This window comes from Notechis scutatus, chromosome 5 (genome assembly GCF_049901735.1).
Source record: "Notechis scutatus isolate UNSWTSFEM ecotype Mainland chromosome 5, rNotScu1.2, whole genome shotgun sequence".
Taxonomy (NCBI): Eukaryota; Metazoa; Chordata; class Lepidosauria; order Squamata; family Elapidae; genus Notechis; species Notechis scutatus.
The window spans coordinates 64,651,640-64,677,534 of NC_142013.1; the positions used below are offsets into that span (position 1 = coordinate 64,651,640).

At 37.4% G+C, this 25,895-nt stretch overlaps 1 protein-coding gene across 1 annotated transcript in view; it reads right to left on the reverse strand.

Annotated features, from left to right (window-relative positions):
* Positions 1 to 14,979: 14,979 nt before the first annotated feature.
* IL1RAPL1 (interleukin 1 receptor accessory protein like 1) overlaps positions 14,980 to 25,895 on the reverse strand; it is a 1,416,302-nt gene continuing 1,405,386 nt past the window's right edge. Inside the window, exons 10-11 of the mRNA XM_087966890.1 lie at positions 19,134 to 19,304; positions 14,980 to 17,114 (exon numbers count right to left, since the gene is read on the reverse strand). Of these exons, the coding sequence (XP_087823016.1) occupies positions 16,396 to 17,114; positions 19,134 to 19,304 (890 nt within the window). The 3' untranslated portion in view covers positions 14,980 to 16,395. The remainder of the gene's footprint in view (positions 17,115 to 19,133; positions 19,305 to 25,895) is intronic.

Consider the following 25,895-nt stretch of genomic DNA (forward strand, 5'->3'; position numbering starts at 1 on the left):
ACCTGAATATATTTAATCTTATATTGAATTTTTATAACCTGCACATGATACAATGGAGGGATGAAACCCAGATGGCGGGAACCTATCACTTCTGGGAGAGACAGCCAGGAGATGAAGAGACCATAAAAATTCCACAGTGAGTTTTTTTTTTTTTTTTTTTTTGTTTTTTTTTTTTTTTGGGGGGGGGGGGGGGTGGGGGGGGGGGGGGGGGTTTTTTTTTTTTTTTTTTTTTTTTTTTTTTTTTTTTTTTTTTTTTTTTTTTTTTTTTTTTTTTTTTTTTTTTTTTTTTTTTTTTTTTTTTTTTTTTTTTTTTTTTTTTTTTGTTGGTTTTTTTTTTTTTTTTTTTTTTTTTTTTTTTTTTTTTTTTTTGTTTTGGGTTTTTTTTTTTTTTTTTTTTTTTTTTTTTTTTTTTTTTTTTTTTTTTTTTTTTTTTTTTTTTTTTTTTTTTTTTTTTTTTTTTTTTTTTTTTTTTTTTTTTTTTTTTTTTTTTTTTTTTTTTTTTTTTTTGGTTTTTTTTTTGATGTGTCCTGGGAAACTCTGGAAAAGATCATTCTAAAAAAAGGGGGGGAATTAGGTATGCCCTGGGAAACTCTGAAAAAGATCGTTCTAAAAAGGGGGTGGAGGGAATTAACATGTTGGCTCTTTGTTTTACTAAATACACATCAAGATAAGGGGAGTAGTTTTAAACTCTCTTATCTATCTCTGCATGCTTGAGAGACCTTAGTAGCTCCTTTTAACCCCTACATGAATTGTCTCATCTCAATAAAGGATTTGATATGTTTGATACATTTTCAGAAGTTCATTCTAGTTGATTGAATGGGAAAAGTTATGTAGCCTGACATAAAGCAGCGTCTGCAATGGAGGTCAGCCCAGAGAGGAAATTAAAAAAAACAACCCTTCAGTCTACCAAGGGGATCCTGCGAAAAAGGAAAATGTCTGAGTACAGCAAGGACCAAGGGGAAGCCGAATGTTGGGGAGAAACGTCGACAGTTACCCAGCCAGATACTGACTCGGTGCACCCCATCGAAGATAGCAAAGCTGCCTACGAAAACTCCACAAAGACCCGGTGATCTATAGGCATAGGAAAGAGAGACAGCTGGGACAGAAGAACCAGGGGAGTAACCCACACCTGGGGTAATCGTAAACCCAGATGGAAATTAGAGCTGGAGGCCCTGTCAGATCAGGAAGAATGGGATGAGGAGCCATCAGCTGACGACTGACTGTGATGGTACATAAATCGCCTCGTGAGAGAAGCCCTGGAGAACCTTGAGATGAGGGATACACCAGGACACCAATGCAGCAGAGCGAGGGAACCAGAAAATGAGAGAACCCGAGCCACCACCCCGGATTCAGCTGAGAATGATTGCGCAGTGGGACAAGCTGAAGAATCAGCAGCCATACCAGGTACTGACCCCTAACTGCCCCAGAACAGGGGATTAACCCTGGCCAACCCAGAGACATACAACTGCAGAGGAAGGTCCCACCCCTGGGAGTGAAATTCGATGGGGACCCCCAGAAACTGGGATTTTTCCTGGTGCAAGTGCTCACCTACTTGCAAGAATATGGGTGAAATTTCCCAACCCACAGATCCTGAGTACGAGTCGTCACCCTGGCCCTTGAAGGGGCAGCAGCCAGATGGATGGTGATGCTCTATAACGTCAATGCCCCAGAATTAAGGAACCTCGACTGCTTCATGATGGCCCTATGCCACCACTTCGAAGAACCTCTTGCCGATAGAAAAGCCCAAGACCGCATCAGAGTCATAAAGGAAGGCCGTTACCCGGTAGCTGAATGCACCGAGGAATTTCGTGACCTGGCCGGCTGAGTCAACTGGCCAGAGGATATCCTAGTCTGTTGGTTCAAAGATGGGCTAAATGATGACCTATAAGCTTCCTGCCTGGCCCGTGGGGCCCCAAACCTCCTGCATGAATGGTACATGATGGCAGAGGAGGCAGACATAGACATGACTCGAAACCGGTACTGCAGTGGCAAGTTTTGGAAAAGATCCCCATCCCAGGGGAAACGGGAAGTTTTCAAACCCCAAACCACCATGACTCCAAGAACGTCTGGTTGCTTTAAGTGTGGAAAGGAGGGACACCCTGCAGCAGAATGCTGTTCGAAAACCCCTGTCAGAAAGCCAGACCACCCATCAGGGGGGAAACCTGGAACATCCAGCCCTCAAGGAAAGGAGACTGGACTGAGAGGCCGAGTAGCTGTGGGATTCCGATCCCCCACAACCCAGAGGAAGAATCCCCAATGCTCCGAGGGGACCTGAGCCAGTCCCAAAGCGATCCAGAAGATGACCCGCTGGTAAGCAACCCAATTGAGCCAATCACTCTACCCCTAAGACTGTTTATCCCCAGCCAAGGGAAGTGGGAGGAAGTTGCAGCATTGCTGGATTCGGGATGTACCCGATGCCTAATCAACCCCTCCCTAGCAGAGAAATTGGGAATCAAAACTGAAAGAAATGGAAATTCCTCACGAAATTCCTTGGTGTATTCAGCTACCGGGCAACCGCCTTGCTTTATGACTCTGATACAGTCTCGGGCTTTTCTATCGGTGAGAGGGTCTTTGAAGTGGTGGTGTAGGGCCATTATGAAGTGGTTGAAGTTCCTTAATTCTGGGCCATTCATGTTGTGGAGTATCACCATCTATCTGGCTGCTGCCCCTTCAAGGGCCAGGGTGACGACTCGTACTCAGGATCCCTGGGTTGGGAAATTTTGGCTGTATTCTTGCAAGTAGGTGAGCACTTGTGCCAGGAAAAATCCCAATTTCTGGGGATCCCCATCAAATTTTACTCCCAGGGGTGGGACCTTCCTCTGCAGTGGTATGTCTCTGGGTTGGCCAGGGTTAATCCCCTGTTCTGGGGCAGTTAGGGGTCAGGTACCTGGTATGGCTGCTGGTTTTTCAGCTTGTCCTGCTGCCCTATCATTCTCAGCTGAATCCGGGGTGGTAACTCAGGTTCTCACATTTTCTGGTTCCCTCGCTCTCCTGCGTTGGTGTCCTGGTGCATCCCTCACCTCAAGGTTCTCCAGGGCTTCCCTCACGAGGCGATTCATGTACTGTCTCAGTCGTTCGTCGGCCAGTGGCTCCTCACCCCATTCTTCCTGATCCAATAGGGCCTCCAGCTCCAATTTCCATCCAGGTTTACGATTACCCCAGGTGCGGGTTACTCCCCTGGTTCTTCTGTCTCAGCTGTCACTCTTTCCTATGCCTATGGACCACTGGGGTTTGTGGAGGTTTTGTAGGCAGCTTCACTATCTTTGATGGGGTGCACCGAGTCAGTGTCTGGCTGGGTAACTGTCCACATTTCTCCCCAGCATTCGGCTTCCCCTTGGTCCTTGCTGTACTCAGACATTTTCCTTCTTTGCAGGGTCCACTCGGTAGAGGAAATATTTTTTTTAAAAAAACAATGTCTCTGGGCTGATTTCTATTGCTGATGCTGCTTTATATCAGGCTACAGAACTTTTCCCATTCAATCAACTAGAATGAACTTATGAAAAGGAATCATTTATTGAGATGAGACAATTCATGTAGGGATTAAAAGGGGTTAAAAGCAGCGTCTAAATTACCTAAGTCATGGGGGGAGACATACATAACATTGATCCCAAAAGAAGATTCGGACCATCAATTAATTCAAATTATAGGCCCATATCCCTTTTAAATGTTGATTATAAAATATTTATGTCCATAATGGCAGAAAGATTGAAAAAAAAACCTTAATCAGATCATTCATAGCAACCAAAATGGATTCTTACCAAATAGACAAATTAAAAATAATACCAGAATGGTATTGAATATAATAGAATATTATGAAGCAAACCCAGGAAAACAATTGGCAATGGTCTTCCTTGATGCGCAAAAGGCATTTGACAATGTTAATTGGCAGTTCATAATACAACAGTTAAAAAGCATGCAATTTGGCAATAAATTTATTAAACTGATTTCGACAATTTATATGACACAGATGGCCAGTGTAATAATGAACAGTGACAGAATGGAAACATTCAAGATCAACAAGGGAGTAAGGCAGAGATGCCCACTGTCACCCCTTGACTTTATTCTTACCTTAGAAAACTTATTGCAAAACGTTAGGAAAAATGTAGAAATCAAAGGGGCTTTAATTAAAAAGGAGCATTATAAGGTACAGGCATTTGCTGATGATATAGTGTTTTTTTTTAAGATCCAGAGGATATGGGAGTAAAATTAATAAAAGCAATAGAGGAATTTGCCAAGGTCACAGGCCTTAAGATTAATAAAAACAAAACAAAATTATTGACTAAAAATTTAAAAGATAAGCAAAAAAAAAAAAAAAAGAATTAGAAGGAAAATTGGGAATGCAAAGTGTGAAAAAGGTAAAATATTTAGGCATTTGGTTAACAGCAAGATGCTCTTCAATCAAAAAAGATAACTATGACAAATTAATAATACAAATCAAAAAAGAATTGAAAATGTGGGGGAAATTACAGCTATCATTACTGGGGAAAATTGCGGCAATTAAAATGTCTACCCTACCAAAAATACTATATCTTTTTCAAACTGTACCAATAAGATTGGATAAAACCTTTTTTAGAGAATTAGATCGAATAATAAGTAAATTTGTTTGGGATGGGGGGAAAAGCTAGGATAAAAATGAAATTGTTACAGGACAAAAGAGAAAGAGATGGCTTTGGACTCCCTGACTGGGAAATGTATTATCAAGCTGCGGCTATGGTATGGATTAAAGATTGGATCAACCTGGAAACTAGAAGAGTATTGTCGATAAAGAGTCACGACTTGCAGAGAGGGTGGCATAGTTTCCTATGGGATGGGAAATGTAAACAACATGCATATTTTCAGAGATACATGATTAGAGCTTCATTAATTCGGACATGGAACAAGATTAAAAAGAATCATTATATTAAAATACCGAACTGGCTGTCAACTATGGAAGCACAAATCTACCCAAATGCAATGGATCTGGGAAAATAGAGGAATTACAAAGACCTATTAGACACACAAGGAAGATTAAAAATGAGACAAGAATTACAGCAACAAAATATAAAGATAGATTGGTGGCCATACATGCAAATTCAGGTGAGATATCAGAAGGACAAAGAACAATTTGGTTTCTGCTTGGAAAAGCATCAAAAATATAAAAAGATAAAATTCTACAAGAAATGGAAAAGAAAATGATTTCAAGAATATATAACTTTCTACTAGATTTTAAAATGGAAGAGGCGGTGGTCAAAGAGACGATGGTGGTATGGGCGAAAAATGTTGGCCACAATATAGACCTGGAAAATTGGGAGAGAATGTGGGGACCAAATTACACACTAATTACATCCACAACATACAAGGAAAATCAATACAAAATGTTCTACAGATGGCACCTTCCTCCCGCTAGATGGGCAAAAATGTTTAACTCAGACCCAAATTGTTGGAAATGTGGAAAAGAAAAAGGCACTTATTTTCATACCTGAGGACATGCCAGGAAGTGAAAAAATATTGGAATACAATTAGACAATGGATAGAAGAAATCACAAATCAGAAAATTGAATTTAATGAACTTAAATTCATTAAGTATGAACTCTCTTCATACTCTACATAAACGACCTCTGTGATCATATTAAGAGCAATTGCGTTCTCTTCGCTGATGATGTAAAGCTGTTCAATACCACAGACAATACTGCTACCCTACAAAAAGATCTTGACTATGTATCAGAATGGTCAAACAAATGGCAACTTCAAATCTCAACAAATAAATGCTCTGTCTTACATATTGGCAAAAAAAATCAGAAAATAAAATACAAGCTGAATAATCAAGAACTTGTTGATGACCCAAGCTCTGTAAAGGACCTTGGAATACTCACCTCTAATGATCTAAGTGCTAGAGCCCACTGCAACTACATAGCCAAAAAGGCATTAAGAGTTGTTAACCTAATCCTACGTAGCTTTTTCTCTGGTAATATCACACTACTAACCAGAGCATACAAAACATTTGCTAGACCAATACCTCGAATACAGTTCATCAGTCTGGAACCCACATTACGTATCTGATATTAGCACAATTGAGAAAGTCCAGAAATATTTCACAAGAAGAGTTCTCCACTCCTCTACTCGTTGTAGAATACCTTATACCACCAGACTTGAAATTCTAGAACTAGAAAACCTTGAATTACGCCGTCTTCGGTCTGACTTAAGCATGGTATATAAAATCATACATTGCAATGTCCTACCTGTCAATGAATACTTCAGCTTCAACCATAACAACACAAGAGCACACAATAGATACAAACTCAAAGTAAACCGCACCAAACTTGATTGCAGGAAATACGACTTCAGCAATAGAGTGGTCAATGTCTGGAATACTCTACCTGACTCTGTAGTTTCTTCCCCAAACCCCAAAAACTTTAACCTTAGACTGTGTACTATTGACCTCACCCCTTTCCTAAGAGGTCTGTAGGGGGCGTGCATAAGCGCACCAACGTGCCTACCGTCCCTGTCCTATTGTTTCTCTTATTCTTTTATTTTTCATATATGTACCCATTTCATGTATTCACAACTATGTATACTCTTATACTTATTATCTTGTAAACAATTGGCAAATCAAATAAATAAATAAATAAATAAATAAATAAATAAATAAATAAATAAATAAATAAATTAATTAATTAATTAATCCGGAAACTTTTTTATTAGGTATAATAACACAAAAATGCAATAAAACAGATATATTATGTTACATATATTAACAGCTGCAAGGATTTCATATGCACAACTCTGGAAGGAAAAAAGGGTTCCACCGGAAGGCATGGTTATAAAAATAATAATAGATTGTATAGAGATGGACAGGCTAACAATGAAAATAAAAGACAGAGAAGATTCAATTTATTATAGGGCCTGGGATGTCTGGTATGAGTGGTTTAGAAATAAAAAGAAAATAAAATGGCAATTTGGAAAAGAATGAGGGAATGTGTAAATATGTAAATATACCCTGGAGAAGATTAAGATGTAAGGATAAAAGATATTGATTTATAGTAAGAGTAAGATGTAATGGTAAAGGAATAAGTAAATATATATACTGAAAAATGTGAGGAGATGCAAAAGATGTCTTGATGTTGATAACAATGTATAAAGTTTTATTTTATGTTTTTAAAATTTGGAAACTTAGTAAAATTTATCAATAAATAAATAAAAGCAGCGTCTAAGGTCTCTCAGGCATGCAGAGATAGATAAGGGTTTAAAACCCCTTCCCTTTTCTTGATGTGTATTTAGTAAAACAAAGAGCCAACATGTTAATTCCCTCCACCCCCTTTTTAGAACGATCTTTTTCAGAATTTCCCAGGGCATACCTTATTCCCCCGCTCCCTTTTTAGAAAGATCTTTTCCATAGAGTTTCCCAGGACACATCTCACTGTGGAATTTTTATGGTCTCTTCATCTCCTGGCTGTCTCTCCCAGAGGTGATAGGTTCCGGCCATCTGGGTTTCATCCCTCCATTGTGTCATGTGTAGGTTATAAAAATTCGATATAAGATTAAATATATTCAGGTTACATCAAGAAGGATTTCTTTATCAGTCTCCCCCCCCCTTTTCTTCTTCCATTGAAGAAATGAAATAAACTGTTCGTAAGTTCTATATTAGTATCAATATCAGTGCACATATCCCAAATCTTCAGGATCGCAGTGCAACTGAAAAATGTAGGGTTGAGAGATTATGCGATGACCCGGGGCATGGCACAAAGGCAACACAGTCACATAAGTAAGAAAAGTCCCTTTAATACCTCCAACTTTGCCCCCAATGTCCAGTTACCTTTGGCTGGAGAAAAAACTCTCCCAAGAACAGTCTTTAAGTGGAGGAAATTCAGTCCAAAAACAAAGTATATATAAACTGTAAATAAAAATTCACATGCTGCCACAATTAAGTGAACAGGTCAGGATAAGGAATTGCAGAATTCAAAGGCCAACAAAACACACACATTTGGGAAGATAAGCCTCAACAAACAAAGATAACTCAAAGTTTGCTTCCAGCAACTTTGCTGTGCATAGCTTGCTTTTTTAAACACTGTTTTCCCAGCTGCAGCTAATGAAGGGAATCAGAGTCCTTTCTGTAAGCCACGCAACTCACGTTGCTCCCTTCTCTGTTCTTACCTGCGTATCCTAGGATGAAGAGGGGGTGGGCCTGGATCTTCTTCTGAGTTCACTTTGCCTTGCTCTACCTCTTCCCTGCTCTGCCCAGCCGGACTGTGCCTTTCCCCAGTTTCTTCCACAGCCACCAGAGCCACACTCCCATTCCCTGTCAGCTGCTCGACCTCCCCCTCGGAATCAGATTCCAACAGGGGCATGACAGATTGCTTCATATCAGTAATGTACATCTGTTATCCCCCAGCAGGAAAGGCAGAAGAAAATGATCTCAGAATAGCAATTTCACCTGCAATGAACATGCTGCATAATAGACAAAGAAGGGATACAAAATAATCAATTCTTTATTTTTATGCTAGTCAGACCCATTTTAGCTATGGCTGCCTCCGCTTACCATGAGCTTGGGCACTGGGCTCATGATATTCTGGTGCCTATAAGAGAGAAGCTTATCAAAACAACTTTAAAGGACTTGTTTGAGCTTGCTAATGAGTTGAATACGCTCAATGTGAAAGATGACATCATTTGTTTGATAGACATTCAGTCTTTATTCACTAATTTTCCACTTCATGAAACAGTTGACTATATGTGCAGTTTAATGGGATCTAACCAGATATCAATTCCTATACCAATTGACATTCTCAAACAGGCTGTATTATTATGCACTGAAAATGTTTCTTTTTGTTTCCTTGGTCAGTCTTATTAACAGATTCATGGGGTTGCGATGGGAAGCCCTTTAGGTCCAATCTTAGCTGACTTCTTCATGTATAAGATTGAATCACAGTCATCTGATCATATTTCCAGGTTGTCATATTATAGACGCTATGTAGAAGATACATTGATTTTTTTGTCCATAAAGACAGACTATTGATGACTTTGTGCATCATCTGAATGGCTGTCATCCCAACCTGAAAGTCACCATCGAGTATGAAGTAGATTAGCAGTTACCCTTCCTGGATATACTAATCATCCAAAGGAGTGATGGCTCCATTAAAGAATGGTATATAGGAAATCAACATGGTCTGGCCAGTATCTGAATTTCTCAAGCTTTACCCTAATTAGGTAAAAATGTGTGCTGGTATGGACACTATTTATAAGAGGTCATCAAATTTGCACTGAGGACTGTTTAAAAGAAGAACTAAAATATTTAACCCAAACACTCTGCTCAAATGGTTATCCCAGATGCTTTATTGACAGGCACAGTAAAATAAGAGAACCAAAGCCAAGAGTTCCAATTTCCAGTAAAAAAGAAGGTATTTATTGAGCTGCCCTTTATGGGGTATCAATTAGCATGCCTGTCAACTCAATACTTAAACACCTTAATTGAAGCAACATTCAGTACGGCTGAGCTTCACATATTACATCAAACCCAGAGGCTACTGCTGCCCCTAATTAAGGAAGCACAACCTATCAGCACCAAAACTTATTATGTTTACCAATTTGTTTGTAATTGCAGAGACAATTACATTGGCAGAACTGATAGGTGTTTGGCTTTCAGAATAAAGGAGCATCTTCTAAAATGGGTCCAAACAGCCTTGAGTAATCCAACAACAGCAAATCATGGCCATAAAATGCTTTCTTCAGCCATTGTGAGATACGTACTTTCCATGGGTCACCAGGTGGATCAAAACTCTGTGTTTAAAGCTCTACTATGCCACTGGAACTCTCGTTTCCTGTGTTTTGCTGAGGCTGTTAACTGTTTGAAGCCGCCCCTTGTGAATGCAAAAATGGCTTTATGTCAAGCTACACTTCCTGTGGGTGTAAGACTTGCTATTGGTTGCTTTCCTGTATATATTATATCTTTAATTAATTAATGATCCTGCTAGATCTTATATTTGAGGCTGATTTTAACTGTGTTATTGTAATATAGGAACTGATGAGTCAATGCAAAATGCTTGCATCTACTTCTGTTCATCTTTTGACTGTATTGGTTAAATTGTTTATCTATTCCTTAATAAGGCTTTGTGGCCAGTTGTTTGTTATACTAAACAAGCAGTTCCATTCAGTTTAGATCTCTGAAACAGTTTTTCAGATTTACTGTTAAGATAATGAAGATTTAATAGCTGACCAGCTTCTGTAAGGCTGCTGTAAGCCAGGATAATAAACTGAGGATGAGACAGCAGGGTACTGCCACTTTAAGAAGCTGTCTATATAAGGGACACCATATGAGGCCATCTCTCTCTCCTCATGTTCTATCTCCATTGTAGTTCTCCATGTAGAGTTGAAGATTGATTGATTGCCTGGTATTTACTTAACACATGTATGTATGTATATAGTAGTCTTGTATATAAACTACTGTTAAAAGACAAAGCCTCTGTGTCCTGTGTTTTACTCCTGTGTTGTCTCACAATAGTAGTCACACTGTAAACACTCTGACAGGTTATGGGCCCAGTACAGAGAGAAGGCCAGAGTGACTGGAGAGACTAGAGAAAAGAGAAACCCAGTGAGAGCTTGCACCATAGCCACAGGGGTTCTGTGACGTGGTTTAATTGTGGTTAGTGGCTTGTGAAGGAAAACAGACAACATGGCCTCCATCGGCGTAATGGGAGGAGGTTTATTGTCTCAGCTGAATGAGACAAACTACCTTTCTTGGAATGTGAAGATGGAGTTGTACCTTCAGAGGGAGGAGTTGTGGACAATTAGTACTAATCCACCGGCAGTCCTGGTTGATGGGGACCAGAGGAAAAATGAGAAGGTAGGTATAATTCTGGCTTTAAAGGACAGTTAACTGATCCACGTGAGGGGTCTTCAATCTGCAAAAGAATGCTGGGAGGCATTGCGCAGTGTGTATGTGAGAGAAATTGCAGGTAGTAAAGTGTTGCTGACAGGGAGACTGTATAAAGCATAGCTGAAGCCGGGGGAGAGTATGTCCACACACCTGCAGAATATGAGAAGGACATTCCTTGAGTTAGAAGAAAGAGGAATGACATTTACTGAGGCACACAAGATGCATATGGTGCTCAGTTCATTTGACAGCTCATGTGACGGCTCTTGTTCTTGTGACAAGTCTAGAGTCTATGAAAGAGCGGGATTTAACCATGGCATATTTAACTGGTCGATTGTTAGAGGAGGAGCAGAAATGGCTGGAGAGGTGACCAGGAAAGGGAGGAGAGAACGCTCAACAGGTTTATGTATGTATATAGTAGTCTTGTATATAAACCACTGTTAAAAGACAAAGCCTCTGTGTCCTGTGTTTTACTCCTGGGTTGTCTCACAATAGTAGTCACACTGTAAACACTCTTACATTTACAGTGTTAACTAGAAGGCTGGATCTTCAGAAAATGTTCATCTGACCATGGTTACATGATTGGTCAAAATTAGTTAAGTTATGAAAGCCAGACAGTTTTTTTTTCCATTGCCATTTATTTTTACAAGAATAAGCCCATATATCAACATAGAAAAGTTAACGTTCTGTTTTGCACATGGATAAAGCTACTTTATATAAAGAAAGGGAAATAAATGCAGACTTTGTCAAACCTCTTCTTTTAAGTCTTACCAAAGTATAAATATTTACTTTTTTACTGCACTTTAATGGGATATCATAATAGTTCTTTCCAATTTGGCCAGCAAATGCAACATATGGGATTTGGAAAGAGGTGAGTGGGTTAAGTGGTTACAACATGGACATTTTACAAGTGTAAAATATTAGCTACAATGTATAGCTTACAGATAATAGGATACTTTGGTAAAGTAAAGGGTCTATATTTTCTTCATGGCTAACTGACTATTTAATCTTTCCTAGTCAATGGCTGAGAATTTCTGGTGATATCAGTTGCATAAGCTAATTGTGTGATTTTTTTGCCATTGAATGGGTGGGTCTTATACTTTTCCTTTTTTCTTGGTCTCTTAAGAGGATCTCTGTTCATGACAGAGGTTCATGGACAGTTAATCAAGAGTTAAATTTTGGTTTTATATAAATAATTTAGATAGAATACATATCCACTAACAGAAATACTTCAAAGGGATGGTAGAGTTCCCATTACTTTTACCTGACTAAAAAGGTGTGTCAATAAAATCCCTAATTATATTGAGTGGACATGAACAAAATCTGAACGCATCAAGTATACTTGCATCCACTTCTAAAGAGCTGTTTGAATGTCTAAGTGCTACTTTTCCAGTAAGTGGATCTTTGCCTCTGTACCAAAGAACACATTACTGCTGAAACAAAGAGCAAATTACTTCCACACACTGGATGTAAATAAATGTATCCAACCCTACTCAGCTAATGAAATCAATATCTAGACAGTAAGAATTCTATATTATTCAGTAGTGTGGTTATTTCACAACTGGAAGTATCTTCATGAACTCACTTGTCCAGACTTTAACTCATAAAATATTGTGCAAACCACTATTGAGATGTGGAATAAAAAGAATAGCATGTACTAACAAAATTCTAGGAAATTGTTTCCAGGATTATGTATTGTATCGAGCAATGGTGGGATTCAATTTTTTTACTACTGGTTCTATGGGTATGGCTTGGTGGGCATGGCGTAGCTTGGTGGGCATGGCTTAATGGGCATGGCAGGGAAGGATACTGTAATATCTCCATTCCCACCCCTCTCCAGGGGAAGGATACTGTAAAATTTCCATTCCCTCCACACCCCACTAACCTGCTTTCCAGCTCTGGTCTCCTGTGCAGGGCAACAAAAGAAGACCCAGCCAATCAGCTGGGACTCAGGAGGCAGAGAATAGATGGGGACAGGGACAGTCAGAGGTGGAATTTGCCGGTTCTCCAAACTACTGAAAATGTCCACTAGTGGTTCTCCAGAACTGGTCAAAACCTGCTGAATACCACCTCTGGTATTGAGAGAGATGCTTCTATTTGTTACATTTGTGGAACTAACTATCAGCAAAGATTTTCAGCAAAGACAAAATTGAGATAATGTTTATGAAACCACACACGCATTTCCAGACTATTGTGGAATTGATATTGCAATGTTTGGACTAGTTTTTCAATAGATTGCCACTGGGAGGAGGAATTTGTGAAAATTTGCAATATATCTTAACTTTTAACAGTAGAATTCTTAGTCAAGCCATACTGATGATATTCATGGGAATTTTTTTTAAATAATCCCTTTAGTCATCCATTTACTGCTTTCTTTATTTTAAACTTTTATGTTACAAAAATAAAAGATGAGTGAAGGTTTGAAGGTCCTGAGATTTGTAGCTCAGTATCAAAATATTTCAAGCATAGCTATGAGGTTACAATTAGTAATGGCATTTGAAAGAGAAACACATCCTTTTCCTACCAATTAGGCTTTCAATTTTATTTCAGCAATCTTGAAATGAAAGTTATACATGCTAACATTTGCAGAGACTTTGAACTTTCTTTACATGTATTCTGTTTTAAGGATGGCCCTGAAATTTGGCTTTGCATGCAAACACTGTAAAATTAGAACATTTTCCTCCCTCCTCTTTCCCCAATAAAGAAGAATGGAGCCCAATAATTAGGGCATTTTTTTCTTTTTCTTTTGTGTTCTAACAGAACTTTAGTCAAACATTAAGTATGCATTTTGAACATATGACAGACCCTTTACTGTTTCTCAAACAGAGCTGTTTAAAGAAAGGAATGACTTAGGTGGAATGTTTCTCAAGCCATTAATGGCTTTTTTTCATCTGTTTTCTGTTTTCATCTGTTTTCCCCCCAAACCAATTCTGTCATTTCCTTCTGAATAATATAACAAAGCACTATAAGAAAATCTTTAAGTAGCACGAATATCAAATAGTATCTATTAAACCCTGAATCATGCTATTCAAACTGCTTCAATCTACATTAAAAACAGAGGACAAAAGTGTTCCTTGTGAGGAAAAAAAATCAAATAATATCATCCGTCTAGAATCTGCAGTGTGACTGTTGTCAGATTGCAATGCTTTACATTACTTCACAAATCAAATGTAAGATTAAACATTTTAAAGGAAAAGCTGTTGCATTTTTTGTTAGCTATTTGGAGTTCTCAGATTTGGAATCTTATCAAAAGTGATTAATTACACTAGTGCCTCACAGATGTCTATAACCAGTAATAACTATTTTAGATTTTCAAAGAATGAACTTTTAAATAATGTGAATTTTCAAATCCTACTTGATAGCATTATGTGCTTAGTGTGATTTTATTTCCACATTTTTCTTTTTGTGTGTTGAAGGAAAATAGCAAACTATTAGAAATGAATATTGTTAGCTAAATTATGTCAAAATACATCCTATAATCCTAATTCAGCTTTCAAGTGATTTCTTGACTACCTATACAATAATACGAGTGATTTTTCATGTACCAATGGAACCCAAACATCTAGATTTTAGGTTAAAATTAATTGATAACATCTTAATTGACCCCAAATATAAGCCTTTTTTATGATGGCAGCCAAAATAAACACACAATACATCTGTTATATTGGCTATATCTTATTAACTATGTAAAAAACACTTTCCTTTTCTTTCCAATGAAGAAAAAGACCTGCAATTTCATGTGATTGTTGCTGCTAAATAGTTGCATTTTTAATGCAACATTAAAAATGCTATATTCTCCTCTAGCATGTTAATTAGTAATCCGTAATTAGTATCTTGTTAATTAGTATCAGTAATCCACTACATCATTTTATGTTGTAAGAAATTTGCTTTATTAGTCTAGTGCTATAGTAATCATATTATCTATTATTGGCTGCCTTCTTATATGAAAGGTCGCTATTGCATTGGTAGCTGGAAATATGAACAGTAGTGCTCATTCTGTTAACTGTAAGTGAATGGGGAATTAAATCTGTTAATATTTATGACAAATTCTTATTGAATCCATACAGGCAAAGTTCAGTCCTTAGATTTATGCATGAAGTAATTGCAAAACCAAAATATCTGTACTTTCTTTAAATCTTCAAAGATGAAATAAAACATTTAAAATAAAACTAGTTTATTTTATTCAATAACATTATTTTCAACATTTCTCCTTCTGATTTAAATATTAATATTTTATAAAATACTGATGTTTGTTGGTATTTACTTTTTGCAACCTCCTGAGATCTCCTTTAAACAACCTTGGAATTAAAAAATGTAGTGTTATTACAAGCTTAAGAAAAGATAATAATAAATAATAAATTCCGAATGTATCAGTGAAAAGAAAAGGTGATGATCAAACTTGAATATACATAAGTTTCAAACTTGGTTGAAAAAGTATGTTCCATAGTTCTTAAAAGATAGCATCTTATGTAATACAAAATGACAAACCATTTTAGATATTGTCCTTCTATTAGTTTGGTTTGGAAGCCATCATTGGAAATCTCTGCAGGATTTAATGCACTTCAGTGCCTACTGCCTTACTTCCTTGGCAGATGTCGATAATCTCATTTGAAGAATGTAAATAAGAAAAGAAACCATTGATTTCAAGCAAACAAACAAACAAAATAGGTAGTGGGAATTACAACACATCCAATACTTTCCCAGGAAGTGAATGAATTAGAATTGGCATGTTATTTCTATATAAAATGAATACAAACAATTCATAAAATCAAACAGAAAAATCTAGTATTCTTTCTATAGATTCCATAGTGATTATAATGGTTATTGTGAAGCAAGTAATACAGACTGGGTTTTTTGTTGTTATTCACAATTATTTACTACGTGTAGACAATTAGACCATCTTTAATTTCACTCAGTGTGCTGCTTTAAAAAGGTGATGGGAAAAGGGCAAAGTGTAGCAGTGTGATTAAAAACATGAAGAAAGGATCTTGAAACATTTGTGGGGACCTCCCAAGAACAAGTGATTTCACACTTACCTCAGTAGGCACCTATGTGCGTGTGCGTGCAGGCGCGTGCACACACACACACACACACACACACACACAGACAATGGTGAATTGCTGCAAGTATGACTCTGGGTATTGGCCTAGCCAGACCAAAAATAGATACTGCTTTAGATTAAAAAGAGTTTTATCCAAGCATTCCCCTCCAAAATGTTTAAAATGCACACACACATTCAAACTATACTAATGAAGCAGGGGGAAAAACCCCACCCCTATCTATACAGCAGTCTCTTCATTTCTCTTTTTTAAAAAAAATGTAAATATACAAATCTTGATGACATATAAAACAAAATCAACATGTGGATGGTAAAACAGGAAGACTGATGCTACAAAGAAATTTCCAAAACCATATGTACAAGACCCTGTTTTTCCTCATATTTCATAGATTGTAATGCATGTTTAACAGCAGCAGTCGAGGATGTAGTTTCAGGCACCAGACTGCAGACCTTGCTTCTGATCAAAGGAGCTGATGTCACCCTTGCACTGATGTCACCAAATGACACTGGAGATACTAGTTTCCCGTGGTAAGAGGGGCAGGATTGCACTGTTTGTATGAGCCTCATCAGGATTCTGCTCTCGGTTAGTTTTTGTCTGTGGTCTCTGTCCATTAATAAGTGTCATTGGGATATTGCAATAAGTATGCTGGTTACCTATTGAGGTAAGAGGCAGGGTGCCAGTAGGAGGTACATCATATTCATAGCTTCGATAATAGTGTTTCTGACGCATCTGTGAATGATATGTGTTATGAAAAGTGGAACGCAAATCAGGGTGGGCAGTGGCAAGAGCAGTGGAGGTAGCAGCAGCCATTGAAATTGCTGAGACCGTTTGCAATTCCCCAAAGGGCCCCTGCTCACTAACATCTAAAACTTGCTCATGGGTAATAGGTTCTATCCTCTTAAAAGGCATTTCATACTGTAAACGTTTCCAGAATTTGGAATTCAACTTGTTGCATTTTGGTCCATGCCATTTAATAACAGTTAGAAGCTTGATGGTATGTTTCAGTGCCTCAACTTCCTGGTAGTTCATAATTCCTCGCAGTTCACTGCATTCAATGAGGATCACTTTAATTTCTCCTGTAATAAGCATGTTCCTAAGTCTGGTTTCCAATTCAAAGATGCTCCAGCCTCTTCTGACCACATAATTTGGAGTCATGACAATTATCAGTCGCTTGCTTTGGTCTACACATCTTGCCACATCTTCTATGTAGGCTGATAAGCAAAAGAACAACTCAAGATCAGAAAAAACCCTATACCTGGACTGTGATCTGTAAGCAGATCTTTCCCCCCCGAAGTTTTATTGGATTTTTATTTTTAAGTATACATCAGTATTTGTAAGAAGATCTTAAATAAGTACTATTAATTTGCATCTTAAAAACCATTCAATGCAAATTTGGAAAGAAATATTTACATGTAAATCTCTGTTAAGAGGTATTGTTCCTAGGTGAGAACCCATTCAGAATAGGAAGAAAAAAGGAAGAGAAATAGCTTCCTCCAGAGCTGTTTATAAAACCCTTACCCTAACCCTTTCCAGGAAGCAAATAGAGAGTAACCTTCTCTGAAGGAAGAATATAAGGAAATATTTTACTTCCTGGAAGGGGGAAATGAATATTTCAGGTAAATTTAATTTGAAAAAAAAAAAGAGCACAACGAAAGAGCCAGTGTTTCCACAATACATATTTGTTTTTATAGAATATATCCTATACCCATGATGGCAAACCTATGGCACGTGTGCCAGAAGTGGCACTCAGAGCCATTTCTGCTGGCACATGAGCTTTTGCCCAGAACAGATCCACTGCACATATGTGCATGTCCCCTGCCAGCCAGCTGATTGTTGGGTATTTTCCGCACATGCACATGGGGAGACGTGTGTAAGGGAGATGTGCATGCATGCGCAGGTGGGCAGGGTGCACATGGGGGTCATGCATGCATGCGCAGGTGGGTGGGTGGGGTCATGTATTCATTGCATTATGGATGCAGGTACTTTCGGCATGCGACAACGAAAAGGTTAGCCATCACTGTCTTAATACAGATTTTTTTATTGCATGCAGATGGACCTATTTGTCCACTTTTGGAATACAACTCAGCCTAATGCAATCTAATTTCATAATTTCATCATTCCACTAATATGGCACGTTATGTCTGTGCAAACTGCAAGGGCAAAAAGGACATCTTTATTTAACTGGAACTGTTGAAGCTTGCCTGATGGATACTTTCAGTGGGTGGTGTCTATGAGAAAATCAATTTTATCGAGTTTGGTCTAAGTTGTCAATGGAAAAAGATGATTATAAACAGATTGTCTAATAGCTTTATATTTAAGAGTAAAACAACTGATGAAAATTTGTGATGCTACAGTATATTGCTATTAATCCAAAGACATTTTCTCTTGTATGTTTCTTGATAATCTCCATCATTTCAGGCTTCAAAGAAGTATATTTTCATTTAATAAAAAATACAAATTAGGTTAAAGGACTCAGACCTATTTTTGCACTGACCTTAAAGCTAGCTTTTCATCTCTGGGGATGTTTGTGGTAGTGGTAAGATAGGATATTTAAATGCCATCTCGTACTATCTATCTATCTATCTATCTATCTATCTATCTATCTATCTATCTATCTATCTATCTATCTATCTATCTATCTAACCACCTACCTACCTACCTATCTATCTATCTATCTATCTATCTATCTATCTATCTATCTATCTATCTATCTATAATATATAACTATATTAATCTAGTTCTAGACTATGTCTATAATATATAACTATATTAATCTAGTTCTAGACTATGTCTAGAATATATAGTCAGTTTTAGAAAACTAACAATTTAGTCTGATTTGTTTCTCCTGTTAATTTTACTGCTGTTAAAAATATTTGGAAGATTTTATTCTTGTATGTGCAAGATATAAGACAAAATTTTATATAGACACTTTTAGTTAAACTAGACATTTTTAATTAGGCTATTAAGTTAGCTATGGTATGGAATGAATTTTTCAAAGAATATTTAATTCTGTTTCTATATATTTTATGTTAATAAAAGCTATATAGTATATCTTATTTTTAGTATTAGTACCATTGTAATTATAAATATGCTTTGATTACCTATCTTAATGGAATGTATAATAAACAGCAACAGTACAGTATCACATTAAAATGTACCTAAACAGCACATTGTGTATGTGCTATGCAAAATGAGTGTATGTGCATAAGTGTGTGTGTTTAAAAACTTACTTCCAGTTGGAATTAAATCTCTGTCAGGAATGAATAGTTTGTACCCATAATGCTTTTCAAGCATATCTGGTAAGATCTCAAGAGCAAATCGTTCTTCTTCCCCAGTTTCCTGATTCCATTGGTCAGGATCCACTTTGGTATATGACAAATAGGCATCATAATCTTTGTTATCTGTAAATATAAAGGCACAGAGAAGAGAGACAGATGAAAAAGAAATTTGTTTCATATTAATTTTCCTCTTCCTATTTTATATGTCCATGTAAATTATTCTGAAATATTTCTTAATTATTCTTCATCTTTTTTATTTGACCATATATTGCTAAGTAGCTGCTTGTGCTACATCTTCTCTACAATGTTTTCATGATCACAAAAGCCATTTTACTAGATTCTCATTTCAAACTGAAAACTAAATTTCCTTCTTCATTTCTCTACCTACAGCCTTCATAAGACATTTGCAATATTCATAGGAACTTCAGCATTTTAATCTTATAAAGATCCTAATGTATGTTAATGCAGTCAAACAGACAACATCAAAAGTGACAGACACATGCCCATTTTAAACTACAGGAAAAATAATTAATTTTCACAATATGCCTTGGAAAAGTTCATAGGAGACATGCCAGAAATGTTTTTGTTTTTCAATAATACTGTATTTTCTCATAAATGTTTATATTATAAAATAGAATAGATCTTGGAGGTCTCATAGTCCAGTCCCCTGCTCAAGCAGGAAACCCTAAACCATTTCAGACAAGTGGCTATCCAGTCTTTCTTAAAAACCTCCAAGGATGAAGCACCCACAACTTCTGAAGGCAAACTGTTCCACTGGTTAATTGTTTTCACTGTTAGGAAGTTTCTCCTTAATTTCAAGTTGCATCTCTCCTTGATTAGTTTCCATCCATTTCTTAAATACTGCAATACTGCTATCAAAATACTGGAATACTGCTATATTTTATAGTCTACATTTAATAATGATATAGGCCTGTAGTTCTTTATCTGTGTCAGATCCAAATCTTATTTTGGAATTAGAATTATATTTGCTTCTGCCAAGGTATTTGGTATCCTGGCTTCTAGCAGTACTTCATTATAAACCTCTAGCATTGACAGACTCAATGTGTCTTGTAAATATTTATAAACTTCTGCAGGTAATCCATCTGGTCCTGGGGACTTATTGTTCTTTTGTCTTTTTATTGCCTCCATCAACTCCATAATCGTTATTCTTTCATTTAACATATTTTTAATGTTTTCAGGCACTTTTGGTAGTTTAGCTTTTGCTGCATCTTTTTAACACCCATCCATAAATCATTATTATTTTTTTGAAGAGATTTTTGGTTTTTTCCCTCCTCTGGACTTTTCCTTTTTTGAAGAGATTTCCCTTCCCCTCACCTCTATTCTGTTATAAGCTTTTAAAATATTATCTACTTGATTCCAACTTATCAGTCCTTTCTCTCCATTATCTTTATTTTCTTGCATCTCACTTTGATTTTTATCTTCCACTGCTTCTTCTAATTTCTGATTTATTTCCCAAATATTTTGTTTCTCTTCCCCCACCCCCCACCCCAAATTATTGCAGGCCTTCTACATTCAGTTCTTTATCTTTAGGCACTCCTCTTGTCTCCTTATTGTTCTTTATATTTTCATGCAGTAGTGGGATGTAATTTTTTTTTTACTACCGGTTCTGTGGGCGTGGCTTGGTGGGCATGGCAAGGGAAGGATACTGTAAAATCTCCAGTCAGAAGTGGCATTTGCCGGTTCTCCAAACTACTCAAAATTTCCACTACCGGTTCTCTAGAACTGGTCAGAACTTACTGAATACCACCTCTGGTTTCATGCATGTTTTTAAGCATCAAAATTATTTCTTCATATCCCTCTATTATCCCCTGGTAATCCATTGTATTACAATTCAGTAAAAAAATTACTCAATATACCTCTGTAATTCCAACGACTCAATATTTAAATACTCCCACTGATCCAGTTATTAGTAAAACAATCATTCTCATAATTATATTTCCAAATCCCCTAAATTTATAATTTTTAAAATTCTTTAGTATTTTATATTCCCAATTGTTTATCTTCCCAATTGTCCAAATTTTAAAGTCTTATTTAATTTTCCTTCTTTTCTCTTTCCTTCTATCCCTTTTCTTCTTTGACCTCGTATGATGTTCTGTCAGATAGTATTAATAGTCCACATCTAAATTAATCCACTGTATTTTCTCCAATCTTTGGAGTCCTCAGTCCAATAACCAATTTCGATAGTATTTAATTAATAACAATTTAGTTTATCTTTAAAATCTTCAAAAAGAAAATGAAACTCACTCAGTAGTTCAAAATATCCAAATCACCTTCTGAAATAGAGTCAAGGTCAGACCACTTTCCCAGCTTTGTTTACTTTCTTCTATTAAGTGTATTAGACATTCCACACTTTCATTTGAGGATTTCACGCTGTAGTACTTTTCTTCTTCCAGTAAATGGAACTCCTTCCAAGTTCCAACATTAAACAGTATATCAAAAACAGCTGGTTTCCATATAAGTCCCCAGGGGTTTAGAAGTAACAAATATAAAAGACAGTTCCTCCCAAGATTCACCTTCTTCTGACCAAGGCTTCCTGAGACAGTAACAATCACACGCTATTCCCAAAACCCTTTTTTTTTAATTTCAACAGCTGTGAATTATATGCATTCATAGCCTGTAATGGGTCCCAAACAGTTTATGAATAGTCCAACAAAAGTCTGCCACAGTCTTTCGGGATAAAGCTGAGAAGCACCTACCTTTATCTCCCTGCCAATGACTAAATTGTACAAGGCCAAACGGAGCACAAAGTCAACACAGAGCTTTAGATTTCAAACTGACCAGAACAAACAAAGTTGCTTCCTGCAAAGTCTCATGTCCCTTTGCTCCTCCTTTATGTATTATGGGATGGGCCAATCATCTCCAAGCCTTACTCTTGAGTTGCCCCTTTTGTCTTAACTGTTCTTGCCTTCTGGTAGCTCTGTGCAAGCACACACTGGAAACAGGCTCCCTCTGTTCCTCTGCCTCACTGATGTCAGATTCTGGAGGCTCTGGAGTCAGCACATAGCTCTCAGATGGCCCTGGCCCCATCTCTGTGTCAGACGCAGATCCCTAGTCCGAGCCCTCCCCAGACTCCAGGACAGGCCCATGTTCCTTCCATTGTCCAACTCTGCTGTCAGCTCTGCAGGATGCAGGCGGACCAAAACACACCTTTCAAGTTGTTCAGCCAGGTTTTCTATATTTTAAACCTTCCTTTAAGCATTCTTTCACCTCTTAAAAATAGCATTGGTTTTTAAGTGGGTAATCCCAGCATTTCAAAGGTGCTAGGTTGCTGCTGTTTTTTAAAAATAGTTGTGAACCTCTCTTTCCCTGGATATTTTTTTGGGATTAACATTTGAATAAAGCTCACCCAGCTCACACACTGTTCACCAAACTCTGCTTCTGCACAGTGCTTAGATGATCATCATCTCTCCCAGCTTTCATGGCAACCATCTTAGACTGCCTCTTCTCCTTGCTGTGGCATAAAGGGAAAAAAGCCCTGAGGTTTGATAGGAGATTGCGATCTCCCCTGCTACCTCACAGAGTGCCCCTCCTTAGCTTCACCACCCCTACAAGGCAGCTTTGGCTTCTATAGGAGCCCACAAACTGGGAGAAAACTAGTATAGGAATGGAGGTGAGTGTTCTGTACGCCTGGTGTTGCTGGGAGGCTCCACCCTCCTCAGAAAAATCTTTATGTAACTGTGCTAATTTCTTCTTGGATTTCTTATTTTTCTTTTTCAGTCGTATTGTGCTAGACTGGGCTTTTATGATTATATTTTTCAGAATTCCCAACCCTTCATCCATAGAATCTTTCCTAAGGTCTCTCTACGTTTGTTAAAAACAGCTCTTTCAAAGTTTAAGACACTAGTTGGATTATGTTCTATGGCTTGTGTTTGCATTATATTGATTTTCAATATGATGTGATCACTCACACCCAAAGTTCCACCAACTTCAATTCCCTCTATCACCTCTTCTCTATAACTAAGGATTAGGTCCAGTATAGCTTTCCTCTAGTTCCCTCCTCTATCTTTTGGATGACAACATTGTCAGCTAGGATGGCTGCAGAATTTGTCTCTCAGTTGATATCAGGGTAGTTAAAGTCTCCCATTACTACCGTGGTATGCTTTCTATATACATTTGTTAACTTGTTGGCAAAAAGTTCATCTATTTCTTCTGATTGGTTGGGTGACCTATGGCAATGTCATTCTTTTTTCCTTTTATACTGACCATATACATTCTAGGGCAGGAGTCCCCAACCTTTTGGACCTCAGGGACCACCAAACTCATAATTTTAAATCCCGCGGACCCCTATTATGAATTTTGACTGACAGTGGCTTGCTTATGTTGGTGGGAAAGTTGGTTCCATATTCCAGAGCTGCAGTAGTCACAGGACTGGCCCTTTGGTCATCCTGGAGCAGCAGCTTCTCCACCTGGGTGCACTGGCCTGCCATGGACTGGAGGAGCTGCTGCTCCAGGATGACCAAAGGGCCAGTTTTGTGACTACTGCAGGTCTGGAATATGGGACTGACTTTCCCCCAACATCAGCAAGCCACCCCAGGGCAGATTTCCCTCCCACGCCATTGATCTTACTTTCCAGTTCCAGCTTACATGGCTCTACTCAAGGTAAGATTTGTGCTTGGCCAAAGGGTGGGGGCCAGCGGGTAGGCAGGCCATGTGGGCAGTGCATCCTTGTGTTCACATGCAACCTGGATTAATTGCTTTGGAGGGAGTGCTTTGGGGGGGGGACATTTCTCTGAGGACCACCAAAATTTTCTTGCGGACGACCAGTGGTGCCCGGCTCACCGGTTGGCAACCACTGTTCTAGGATTTTTTAAATCTTTGATTATGTGCATTTCTGTAGATATATACTGATCTCTTACATATAGTGCAATGTCACTTCCTCTTTTTGTAGATCTGTTTCTCTTAAACAGAAATATTTTTGAATATTAACATAAGTCCTATTGGAAAGCTTGTTCCAATTGATGGAATAGCTTCTTTAATAATATAAATAAGTGACTGGCTTTTACTCTGAATGGCTTGAAATTCCAAGTATTTGTCAGAACAGTTTTCTTGAAATAAATACCCTGACAGTAGTAAATGAACAGTAGTAACAAATTATTAACTTTTTTTAAAAAAATCTCAATAATTTTTCAAAAAATAAACCCTAAATTTAAATACTGTACAAATAAAGCTTTACCCACATATGTGAGTAGGAATTTATTTTTTGGAATGTTTGGATATTTTCCTCTAAATATAGTGCCATCTAAAAATTCAATTTTTGTAGATAGAAGTTGATGTGAATGAACTTAATCTAGAAACTCTTTGGAAATTTTCAGTCATCCAGGTCATGGTTGTCCTAGAGGTGTTTTTAAAAGAGGCAACTGTTCAGTGCTTACTAGCAGGATATCTTTTTCTGTCTTCTATGTGGGCGTGGCCTAGTCAGCCTGCTGCACCATGGCAGGGGGGCGCTTTTGCCCACCCCAAGCCTCTTATGTGCATCCAAAATAGGCTGCATGGGGACTCCTGGGGGGGGGGTTGGGGGGGCAGCCAGGAGTGGAATTTGGGGGTTCTCTGAACTGTGTAGAATCTTAGCTAGAGGATCTCCTGAACCCCTGCGAACTCCCAGCAGCCCACTCCTGATGTCAGCTCTAGCAGTGCTTTTGGTTGGCCATTTTACTTGTCTGTAAAAGGAAATTCTACAAACTTTTCCTACTGTGTAAAGCCTTGCTTTGCAGACAAGAGCACAAAATCCACACATTTTGGGAGGCAAGAATGGTAGGGACTGGTAATAAAAAAAACAGTGTATACTTATTTCCAAGTAATAGACATCTCTGAAAGATTTACACAGTAAATTCCATATTATTTTAAAATGCATAATGTTAAATAAAAATACAATTTTTGGATTACAACTGCTGTGTAGTATGGTGTTCTTCAAAAACTGTAGTAATAACATGCAATACAATTTTACTGCTAGGCAAAAAAAAATCTTAATGATTTAAAATATTTTTGTGTTTTAAACATTTATATTCTATCCTGAATGGTAGAATACAATATATAGCCCTCTCAAGTCAATGTGTGTGCATAGGCTTTAATGTACAAGCTATTAATTAAACAATACATTAAATCATAAAAGAATAAGAGTAATTATAGATTTATAATAAACTATAAAATTAGTATTAAAAAACAAAAAACCATCATAATCAATAATCAATAATTGGATTATGCCATTTGAAAAATCTGCTTTTTATTACATTAATGTAGTTTAGTGATGAATATACAACTCTATTTCTACCCTAGGAAAAAAAATAATGTTAAGGTATTGCAATTTAAGAGCTGACCAGATGTGGCTGATGCAATATCAGGCTGATGAAATATGAGGCTGATGCAATAAGAATGAATCAGCATAGGATGGGTATTGTTCTTTTAAGATGAAGAATAAGTCCACAGAAGTTTATATAAGGCAACCATTAGAGGACGTGTTCTCTCTCCTTGTGTCCTGTCTTCATTGCAGAATTCTCTGAGTAGAGTTAAGAAGATTGATTTTTTGTAAGGTATTTGCCTACCATGTATATTTCTGTATATGTCTTGTATATAAACCACTGTTAAATGTCTAAGTCTCTGTGCGCTGTGTTTTGCTCCTGGGTTGTCTCATAATAGTAGTCATGCTGCAAACGCTCTGACAAATAACACCTTCTCTTTAAAACATAAAATACAGAA